The sequence below is a fragment of the Limanda limanda genome, chromosome 6, assembly GCF_963576545.1.
Source record: "Limanda limanda chromosome 6, fLimLim1.1, whole genome shotgun sequence".
In the NCBI taxonomy this organism is placed as follows: Eukaryota; Metazoa; Chordata; class Actinopteri; order Pleuronectiformes; family Pleuronectidae; genus Limanda; species Limanda limanda.
In genome coordinates, this window is record NC_083641.1 from 17,646,639 (window position 1) to 17,657,920 (window position 11,282).

The 11,282-nt window shown below is 42.6% G+C and overlaps 1 protein-coding gene across 2 annotated transcripts; it reads right to left on the reverse strand.

Moving 5' to 3' along the window:
* Positions 1–6,318: 6,318 nt before the first annotated feature.
* On the reverse strand, positions 6,319–11,130 carry cep57 (centrosomal protein 57). Of its 2 annotated transcripts, none has more exons than XM_061073265.1 (11): positions 10,896–11,130; positions 10,372–10,561; positions 9,833–10,036; positions 9,558–9,679; positions 9,308–9,436; positions 8,732–8,809; positions 8,426–8,521; positions 8,135–8,215; positions 7,778–8,007; positions 7,397–7,541; positions 6,319–7,299 (listed from the first exon to the last, which is right to left on the reverse strand). In XM_061073265.1, the coding sequence occupies exons 1-11, from the start codon at positions 10,935–10,937 to the stop codon at positions 7,120–7,122; spliced, it is 1,497 nt and encodes a 498-aa protein (XP_060929248.1). In that variant the 5' UTR covers positions 10,938–11,130; the 3' UTR covers positions 6,319–7,119. The 2 variants fall into 2 exon arrangements, with proteins under 2 accessions (XP_060929248.1, XP_060929247.1); XM_061073264.1 differs by having other exon boundaries at positions 8,132–8,215.
* Between the last annotated feature and the right edge of the window lie 152 nt (positions 11,131–11,282).

Genomic DNA, 11,282 nt, shown 5'->3' on the forward strand with positions numbered 1-11,282 from the left:
TAGTTGAAAGTGAAATGATGTGAAAATGTGGTCGTGTGCACTGCGGTGGGATCTGGTGTCAGTTTCTTTCCAATAGCTGTCTATAATTACTGACCATGCAGTGAGAGAGCAGCAGAGTGGTTGTTTACTTATTGATGCTAAGCCTGGGGTACATGGCCCTGCTCATATAAAGAGGTTAAGTGGCCCTGAACATACAGCTGGTGGTAATAGACATCATGTGCTCGTCCCTCTCTCTCTCACTTCAATGTTTTTATCTCTGCAGCTGACACATTTCCACCAGTTCTCCTCGGTCTCCCTCTGCGGTCGCACACCTGAGGCGCAGCCCTGCAGCACCTCTTCATCGAGACTTCCTCTCCTCCCAGCCAATTGGTTTATCTCTCCTCCCGAGTCTCATCTCTCTCACCTCCCATCCATCTTTGTAGCCTATTTCATGAACCAGAAAGAGCGGGCTGATTGGGTTTCTCTCCTGTGCAGACGGGCTTGTGTGCGCCTGTCTCTCTCTCTCTATCTCTCTCACAGTGGCCTTGACTCCCAACAGGGTCAGGTTGCTCTGAGCCAGCACCATCCATTCAGTCCGGGTTGTAGATGACAAAACCCTGGTTACGCTACAGGTACAATGTGTCATATTTAACTTCCTGAAAATTTCTCGTCATGTATTAAGAAGTATGTGGACAGTGTTATACCTCACCTCGTGTGGGAGTCAGGCCAGCTGCTCAAAGACTATCTGCTCTTTTCATCACGGGTTGTAATCTGGGCTATTCCGGCAACTGACTGTAAAATCTCAGCTGTATGGAGCCTCATCGAGTGTAATTGTCTGTAAATTTCTCCTTTGTGTACAAAACCGTCTGTGTTTATGTCTGCTGCAGTGATTCCTTCTTTTATTTGTCAAACACCAGTTTTGTTTTCATGTATTTTACTGCCTGTCATCGTTAGGTTAACCTCGGACCTCCGCCTTTTTAAAAACAACATGGATGTTAATGAGACAGAAGACCAGCCATTTAGTGGGTTTGCCAGCACGTATGTTTCAGTTTTCTTGTTGGACTGAATAAACCTCACTGTGAGTGAGCTTTAAAGTTTAAAATGTACATAAAGACCTTCAGAGAGTATTCAAAAGCACACACATGCAAACGTGATAAACTCTAGGTGCTGGACAGAGGTGAAGAAAATCAAAAGACAAACTTGTTTTATTTCAACGTCACACCTGGAATGTAAAATAAATAAGTGTATGGGAGCATTAACATTCTTGTCTTCTACTTTTACATTAATTCAGTCAATATTGTGCAATGAATCCACTTGACCTGCATTTTAAATGCTCTGTCCTATTCAGATGTCCTTCTGCGTCACTGAGAACATAAGAAATTACTTTTTCTTTGTTTTCCTCCAAAGATTTATCTTCGCTGACAGACTTGATAAATATTTTAGAGGGAGGATATAGTAATCCCAACTCAGACATGGATGTTACATGAGGAGGAGTGGGGTGCCAAAAAAATCTGATCAGTCTCATCTGCTCTTAAGCTTGAATAAGAAGTTGCTACACATGTTATATTATCAATAAGCTTTTTTTTGCTTTATCAGTGCTCCTGCAGGTTGACTGGGTCTCCTGCCATCCAAGCTCTGGTGCAGTGCACATTTCATTTCCGACCCCTGCTCAGTTTTCCTGAAACTGGACGCCGGGGCTGATGAATAAAACATCCTTTGTATGGTGCTGGCTGATCACCGGAGCCCTTTCAGCTGTATAAGTGGTGAAAGGCGACATAATCTTCCTCAGAACAAGATCTGGACTGAGATTGAGAGAGAGAGACAGAGAGAGAGAGAGAGAGAGAGAGAGAGAGAGAGAGAGAGAGAGAGAGAGAGAGAGAGAGAGAGAGAGAGAGAGAGAGAGAGAGAGAGAGAGAGAGAGAGAGAGAGAGAGAGAGAGAGAGAGAGAGAGAGAGAGAGAGAGAGAGAGAGAGAGAGAGAGAGAGAGAGAGAGAGAGAGAGAGAGAGAGAGAGAGAGAGAGAGAGAGAGAGAGAGAGAGAGAGAGAGAGAGAGAGAGAGAGAGAGAGAGAGAGAGAGAGAGAGAGAGAGAGAGAGAGAGAGAGAGAGAGAGAGACACACACAAAAAGCCTTTGGGAGCAGCATGTTGAATCCACAGCAGCACGCTGAGCTTCTCCTGCGTGACACGCTGCCGGTGTTTGGGAAGCCGTGGTTCTGGCAGCGCAGCAGCAGCACCATGGAGAGCACCCGCAGCCTGGCGCAGGTCATCATGGAGATGCGTGATGATATCAAGAAGCTGGAGGATGAGAACCAACAGCTGAGGGGGGACTACGGTCAGAGGACGTTTGGGACCAAGTCAGGGGAGGACAGCCGGGTGTCTTCAGCACTTGAGAACCCCTATTTGAACCTGAGACGAAATGTGTCTGCACCGGTCCTGGAGGGACAATACAAGGGTAAGAGGAAAGAAAAGGTGTGCTTATTAAATGTGTTGTTTTACTGTTTATATAAAACATGAGGAGGCCTCTATAGAGCACTGAGAAAATGATCTGTTAAACAATGTGTGAATTGGCGAAAGGAGAGCGACCATTTTCAAGCAGCATTCCAACAAGTTGCTGATCCGGGATTTTTTTAAATCAGAGGCCGCACGTGGGGGCCACGATTTACTCAGAGGGGGGGCGGAGTTATTTTTCTAACATCCATGCACAATTCCTGATTCAGCTAGCTGCACATTTAAGTCATTCTTACCGTGTGCTCTGTAGCTTTGAGCAAAACCAAACCTCACTGAATATATTTTTAAAATTGTTACATGTTCATGCACAATGTATAAACTCGTTAAAGAAGCTTAGAAAATGACAATTCTTAACAAGTTCTCATATTTATTGCCAAGGGGGCAATCACATTTCAGCTGGGCTGGCCCCGCTCTTGAATCTTCCCCTGATTCCAATCTTTTAATTCAACCTTCATTAATTTGGGTGTTTCAAGATTGGGATTAACAGTAAAAATAGTGGTAGTAATAGTAAAGAGCCAAACATATCATTTTAGTCCTTTGAACTCCAACGCTGGATCCCATAATGGAATTTCTCTTATTGAAATGTTTTTTTTAATGAAAAGGCACAAAAACAAGAAACACAATATGAGAAATTATTTCAAGGTATACGAAAGTTATACAATTTTGAAATTGGTATATAAAGATACCAATAAACTTAGATTATACATCAGTAAAACCCATATACTGCTGTTCTCTCCAAAAATGAATCCATTCCATTGCATCACATTCTCGTCATGTCACAGAGAACACTGTGATGACTGTCCGGCGGTACTCCATAAGCTCCAACCTGTCTGGGGTGACACTGAGAGAGGGGAGGACTGACAGGGTGCGGCGGGTTGAGAATGGATGGAGAAGGCTACAAGAACAAATCCAGCACGGGAACGGCGTCCTTGGTAACCCAGTGAGAGAAGTGGGAAAAGCTACCAACAGACACTCCCTGCAGGAATATGTCCACAAAAACAGGTACAGAGAGGGGCTCTAAATCCCAGAAATACAGATTTAGAGTAAAATTATTAAGTTAACTTTTGTTTAAAATTAAATATATAAAAACTGAAGCTACAGCTGGGTCTTTGTAGCCATATAACACTTGTGATTTTTTTCTTTTTTAGGGCCAAGGTAAAAACTGTCACATTCCTTCTACCCGTGGACGACATCTACACCAACCGTCCAGTTCTGACCAAACACCAGGAGGAGCCTAAAGTCTCTGAGCTGTCCTCCATAATGGAGACAGATTCTTGAATGTACACCCAAGTACTCTGTGGCCCGTGGGACAAAGTGCAGACATGAACTAACCCTCTCCATCTAGGTCAGTGTGGATTGGGCTCTTAATGAGCGAGCCGGGCCGACCGATTTTATCACACCTAACCACACAAACAGAAGACTCTGGTTACAGGGGTTGTTTTCATCAGGCCATGGCGACCGACGTGGGGCCGACGATGATGAGACACGGGCCCTCTGCAGTGAGGATCAGGTGTCCGGCCTCCTCTTCCCAACCCGGGGGTGTCGCTTTGGAGTGAGACGCACACCTGCAGGTGACAGCCCTTTTACAGACTGTTGTGGTTACTCAGGCCTCGTGAGCAACATCAGACTCATGGTTTATTCATCCTTGTTTCTTTTCGTGTTGAAAACTGAAATGGGTTGTCAAGGGGCCACATGCGCGTTTCAACACGTGACCTGTTTCTTGTCAGTGTTCTTAAAGAGTATATTTATTTATTTTTAGTCCAAATAGTATTGGCTTTCCCAAACAGAATGCTCCCTGTAAATAAACTAATGTTTGGCCTATATAAAAAGTAGTCATTGTAAACTATTACCTGTAACATAAATATTGTTTTTCTCTGCTAGGGAGGGTTTGTTTACTGGTTTGTTTGCTAAATACTTTTTACAAGTTATTGGGAGTCAGTAACTTACAGAATAAATGGATTTGATAGAAATACCAACATGTATAATCAAAATACAGATAATGTTCTTCCAATCTGATCCAAATTGTCACATGTATACTGAAGGGAAACTTTGACAATGCAGAGAATCCATGTTATCTTCTCATAAAGAGGCTGAGGAAACATAGTGGGAGGAGTTTTACAATGATCAGTATTAAAGGCTCTTTTCATTGTTTAGAAAATGACATGTTCTTCTTTTTGGCATGCAGAGCTTGTAATACAGAACATTATTTTAACTCATTTCATTTTATCCAGATGATAGTGTTTTGTCTATGAGTGAAAGCGATTCCCTGTAACAGGTAGAGTTTTACTGCCGGCCACATTGGACTGAACAGCTACAGCCTCTGGTTACTGATTAACCAGGAAAACCTTGTACTCCTTCTTCCAAGTTCTCTTCAGCTCCTCCAGCTGGTTGAAAACTTCCATTGTTATCTCACAGTTGAAGAAATCTTCAGCAACAGTTCCAATGGTTCCTGTAGAATAGTGTTTTCACTTGGAGGCAAAAGGAAAAGATTAAAATGCTGTTTTTGTTTACCAGGAACAATGCGGCATATTCCTCTGCAGTGTTAAGAATAGTGGAGGAGCATGATGCTGTCAGGGTTCCTCTCCACCCAAAACAATGCCGCATTCATCTCCTGCATGAATCAAACAGTGAATCAATGTTTTCTCTTCGTCGCACAGCAGACCTCAAACCAGAATAAAAAGGATGTAGGCCTACAGAAGACAGGATGAGTAGGGGGCAGGCAGCTTTTAGGAGAAGTCGATGTAGCTATGAAGTGAATCCAAAGTCTCAGTAAATTCAAACAAATTTCCTCCCAAAGTCTGCAGCATGTGATCAGAGCCTGAGCGTTTATAAAACTCAAAGAAATATTTTCCAAACTGCCTCAGGACTTCGTCTGGCTTTGCTCCTGAGAAGGAACAAGAGAACAAAGCAGAGCTGTATGTTCAAGCAGAAGTATTCATTGATTTCTTTTTCACTTAAAACTGATTTCAAATGCTTCTAATTTTAGACTGCATATTGAAATGACACACGAGCAGTTTGCCTGAAAGCTTGGAGGCTTCTGCTCCTGACCGCATGGTGATTTCATCTGCATGGTAATGCTCAATAGGAATCCTGGACTCCAGCTTCATCTCTAACATGATGGTGAGGATTATGTTTTCCTTTTGAGACATTGGGTGCAGCAAACATTTGGAATTGTTGCTTTAAACGTAGAATGAAATGTTTCTAGAATATCTAAATATTTGACGGGTAATTTTTTGTCGGTCGACTTATCAATTAATTTATTAAAAGCTAATTTTCCCCTGCTATTTGGTGTATATGATTTTTATATTGTGTTTTATTTACATTGTATATTTCGGTTTATTTTTGTTGTGCACTGATTGCTGGTTGTACATCAAATTGCCCTTGAAGGATAATAAAGATTTTATTTTATGGACAACTTTAGTTAATCACAAGCTGCTCAAACCAAGCAAGATCAGCAGAGGAACCCAGCAGCCAGCAGGGGGCAGCCTCAGGACATCACATGGAAACAAGCAGCAGCAGACTGCTTGGAAATTAAGCAGCAAAGATCCAGGGATTCCTTGTTGTTGTAGATTCGTTCAGTAGTGAGGCCTCACCTGGTCTGTGCATGAAGTGGAAGTCAACCTGAGAGGCTAAACTTGAACAAGGACATCCAGAGGGGGACAGAGAGACAGCTCACCTTCGAAGTAAAAGTTCAGGAGGCCGGAGGTTTGATTTGATTAATGAGTAATGAGTGACCCTTACTCCTTGTGCTCATCGATGGGAACAATATGAGATGGGAACAATATACCATTAGAAAGTAAGCCTGAAACAAATAATTCAGAGTACCCTGTAGTGATGTGCAAACATAAATACTTTATTTCTCTGAGAAACTTTCGCTCCAAACCCCTCTGACCCTGATCATCAAGAAATAACAAAATCCTCCCAAATGTATTTGTAGAAATAATTACAAATTCAGTTTTATCACACAACGTGTGCTTAAACACTTTCATAAAGCATCTGCAACATATCACATAAGGGGAATGAGTAATTTTAAGGTTGTTCAGCTCGTCACTAAACCAATCAAATTGCAAAAATAACACTCTCTTTCATCACTGCGTTTTCTTAACACTACAACCACGTATGAAATTTGAGAACCTGTAAGAATGTGTTAGCGCCACGAAATGTTATTAATTTTTAATAACTTCTGAGAGTCATAAGTTCAGGGAAAATGTGTTTCTATGCCCAGAAGCTACATGAAAGACCAAACTTGGAAATTCAAATTTTGTTTCCAGCACTAAATGAATAGTCAGTTATACTGAGAGCTTAACTGTGAACTGGCTATGAACTTTCTTGCACCCCCTCCACAAAATGCAGTTTATTTACTGGTATTTGTTAATAATTTACTGTATATAATTTAAAGCCCTAATAAAAGGACCAATCAGACATAAATATTGACTTATGTTTAGGTTAAACATAGACAGTCTTTTTTATAAATGTAACCATTTTCGATTTATATTAAAACCTTATGTTTTCTCAAGGGATCATGAGTCAATGTTCAATCTCTGCTTGTGTTGATGGTGAAATACTGATCACAGGAAGATAAACAGCACCGAGAAGATTAAACTTCTTCACTATGTTTCTGTCCTGGTGGATCTCAGGTCCGTAATGACGTCTGCAGAGCTTTCATGTCCCTCAGCAGCCTCAGATTCTTCTTGCTTCTCTCTCCTGGTCTAGGTTTGACTGCTCCGCCAGAGCGACCTCTTGTGGACACTGTGGTAATCACTTTCCCCTCATTCTTATTGTGAGACTTGGCTTCCTTTCTTAACTTCTTTATCTAGAGCGGAGGTGAGAAAAGGTAACACAGAGGAGTAAAAAGACAAAAACTTATAATGGAATTGTGTGTGAAGTGAACTTTTTGTCTGCGTACTGACCTGTGCTTTGTGTTTGTAGAGTTTCCCGATCTGCTCTCCCTTCTTTTCCATTTTCAGCAGCAGCCTCTCCTGCTCCCTCTGAAGTTCTCGTCTTTCCTGGTCAGACACACTGTTTTCTACCTGCATCATTAACTCGTCATGCTCCCTGCAACACACACACACACACACACACACACACACACACACACACACACACACACACACACACACACACACACACACACACACACACACACACACACACACACACACACACACACACACACACACACACACACACACACACACACACACACACACACACACACACACACACACACACACGAAGATTACTACATATCACTTTTCATAAGCAGCTCCCTCTGGTGGAACTCCACTCACAAGCTCATGAGTCGCAGCTCCTCCTGTAATGCTTGCAGCAGCTCTGACAGCTCCTCCCCGCTCGCAGAGGATGAGGAAGAGGAACTGTATGAATATCTGCGGTTTGCAGTCCCGTAGCTGTTTGAGTTGTTACAGAGTACACTGCTGTTGCAGAGGTGCGGCTGGTGTCGCTTTAGCAGAGACAGAACTGACTGGACGTTTGCTCTGACTGAGTGGCTGCCTCCCACGGCCTAAAAGTCAAGTCAGAGAGGGGAAAGATTCGATTAGAGAAAGAGAGAAAAAATGGATATCAGTATTGACATCTAAAAACAATTTTGTTCCAATGCTCAAAAATATATATAGGTATGCCCATACTACCATTCCAGCAACAAACGGAACATCTCTGAGGCTCAGTCTGTAGTGTGGCTGTATGTTCGACTCCTGCTGTGGCAGAGGTTTCTGGGGAGAAACGTTTCAGAATTACCAAGATTAAGATTCACAGGAAGATGCTTATGAGACAGAAGATGATAAATTAAATAAGGTGCTTTTCCAGAAAGAAAATCCGAAATTAATTATAAATATCCTTCCTTCTAGATTGGATTTGGCATTCACAGATGGATAAACGACGTAGATAAAAAGGAAAAGCATCACTTGTGTGAAGGTGTTTACCTGTGAATCATACTTCTTGTCTTTGGACTGTCTGGTGGACCGGCGAGGGGACACTGACTGCAGCAGGATCCTATTTGCGTCCAAACCCGTCTGTAGCTGTGGAAACAGGAAGGGAAATAAAAACACCTTTTTACACTAAACAATGCATGAACTTTAGAATTTCCGAGTTTACATTGAGCATTGATAGAAATATTAATTTATAATGGAAAACAGGACTTATATTATATTGTTATATTACATGGAACATTAGAACCTGCCAATAGTGAGGGTGATGTATAGAATTTAAACACAATTATGTCTCACTACCTGGATGGCCTTGTCCTGAATGAGCTTTCTCTGGAGCTCCTCCTCCTGTTGTTTCATCTCTAGTTCATTTATCTTCATCTGACAAATTCACACACACAACCATTATTATTGTACAAGTAATACAAGAAATGATTTGTACTTGTCACCATAGACTTGTGCTTAAAACAGGCACTGACTGTTGGCTTTTTCCTGATTTTAAAGTATGTTTGGGGCATACTGATAATATGTGATGATTTTTGTAGATAAAATATTTCACACTTAGTTTGCTTATTCCTTTAATCAACCTCTGAACCCTGACGGTTTATCTAAGGCCCAAGGAGGGAGTCGCAAGCCACAGATTGGGGACCAGTGCCCTAGATTCATGGATAATGTCTGTTTCTTGGCCCCAACTTACTGTCTCATTCTCACAGAGATTTTGAGTTTAAGCTTGAGGAATTAGTGTCAATCAGTCTTCAGTATAATATTCTGTGTCACTGTCATAGCTATGAATATGTTTTATTGAGCTGTTCGATAATAATTTACACTTCTTCATGACAGTGCTATGATCTCAGAAGTTGAAGTCAGTTGACTTTGTACCTCAGCATTGTTCTGAGTGCGCGTGAGCCTGAGATAATCCTGCTCCAGCCGCTCCAGCTTCTCCACATGAGCTCCCTCAAACACTTTGCCAGGCTGGCGATCAGTGATCTTGGCTCTATCCATGGAAACCTGACAGCATGGGGAACACAAATAAAAACCTACACATTCACTCTCTACCACATGACAGCTATTCACTCAAAGATGTTCACTCTTTAGCTCAGCGAATGACACTAAGAACTAGTAGGCTAACCTGCTGTTTGACCAGATTGGTCCTGTCTGCCTTGGCGTTGCGCAACATCCTCCTCATGTGATCCAGATGCCGCTCCAGTTTCACACAGCGAGACTCTGCAGCAGCAAGGTGGGTGATCAACACTGCGAGAAGAATGAAGGGACGCCATGAGACGCAGGGAAGGAGAGAGAGGAGGAGAAAACAATAAAAAAAAATGCAGGGAAATGGATAGCTAAATAATGGAAGAGGTCACTAGTTATGTTGTTTTTATCATGATATCTTAATCAAATACTGACCTTGGTTACAGTTGGACGAGTCTGTTGTCTCTCTCTGCGTCTCTGTCTGATTACTGGAGAGCCTCTGTGTGACGTTTTCGCTCTGAGGACGAACGTGTGATGCATTTTGTACAACAGTTTGCACACCACCACGTTCTGCGCGTCCTTTATCCAACTCTAACCTCCTGATCTTCTCTTGAAGGTTTCTCAAGGCAGATAAGATCGCTGCATATGCACACACACGTGACATGTGTGAGAAATTAGGTATGAGAATGTGGGACATACCGATGGCGAGCAAATACATTCAGGGAATGGTTACAGATATTCTATGTGTAACATGATATGACTATGATATGACAGACATGTTTGGAGAGAAGGTGAAGTGGGTAGGGGAGGAAAGGACAATGTGAAAGAATGAATAGATGTGAAGGGAAGCTGAGACATCGTAGTCGTCCAGGCATCAGGTTGCACACGTAACCATGGAGATCCGTAACACACCACGGTACCTGACTGGAAACATTGTAAAGGGAATATGTCCGACATGCACAAATGAAACCCACCTGCACTGTTGGTCTCTGGGAATGCTTTGCTGGGTGACGATGGGAGACACGACTGACGTGTGCATGCCTGTCTGGGTGGGAGGTGCAGCAGTGTGTTGATGAAGGGACGGTGCGTAGGGTAATCTTGGTAAGACGACAGGGACAAGGTGTCAGACACGACTTCCCTTTGGGGTGGTGGACAACGGAGATCCTGCAGAGAAAAACAGGGCGAATATTAAAGATCTCCAGTAAATCTGACGTTGCATTAGATCAGTAACAGAGTAAATAAAGCACAGGAAGTGAAATAAACATGTGCATAAACCTTAAAAAATCCCCTCACTGAATTTAAAGTGACACCACGATTTGTTTGTCATGCTCCAGTCAAATTCAAAACATTGATGTGACACTTCCGTTCACTTTCAGGTCTGCAGCAGCATCAGCTGGTCTGAGCCTGGCTAACTCTGGCTAATATAAACAGCATTAAAAGAAAACACATGTTATTACTCATTTTAGAGTTTAAATAAGGCGAAACAAATAAAAACTACCTGCGTAGCATCCTCGCCAGCTGTTCGTGACAGGGTCTCCATTGAAACGCAGCCTCTCCAGTCTGCCTCGCTCGTAAAGAACCAAGGGAGTAAAACTATGCTAAATATGCTAATGCTAGTTGGGAGTCAAACTGCATTAGTTTTGAATGACGCCTGTTAGCTGGACAGTTTCAACCGCTGCTAATACGAACTGAGAAAAGAAAACATCACTAAGGCAAAGCAACACAACCCAGGGTTTCTCTGCAGGGGTGTGATCCATTTACATCTCAGTCCGGCCCGACAGGCCCCGCGCACGGAGACTGTTACAGGTTTTTTGCAACACAGCTCATCCACCGGGACCTCTTAGTGAACAAAACAAGCGCGCCCAGCTTGCTGACCGGAAGTGTA

Excerpts from the sequence above, each read along its gene's own strand:
- cep57 (XM_061073264.1), bottom strand. The coding sequence starts at position 10,937 with ATGGAGACCCTGTCACGAACAGCTGGCGAGGATGCTACGCAG. Across the intron at positions 8,522-8,731 it reads TTCAGGACAAGGCCATCCAG|CTACAGACGGGTTTGGACGC; the intron begins GTAGTGAGACAT and ends CTGTTTCCACAG. Across the intron at positions 7,542-7,777 it reads GAGCTGCGACTCATGAGCTT|GGAGCATGACGAGTTAATGA; the intron begins GTGAGTGGAGTT and ends TGTGTGTTGCAG.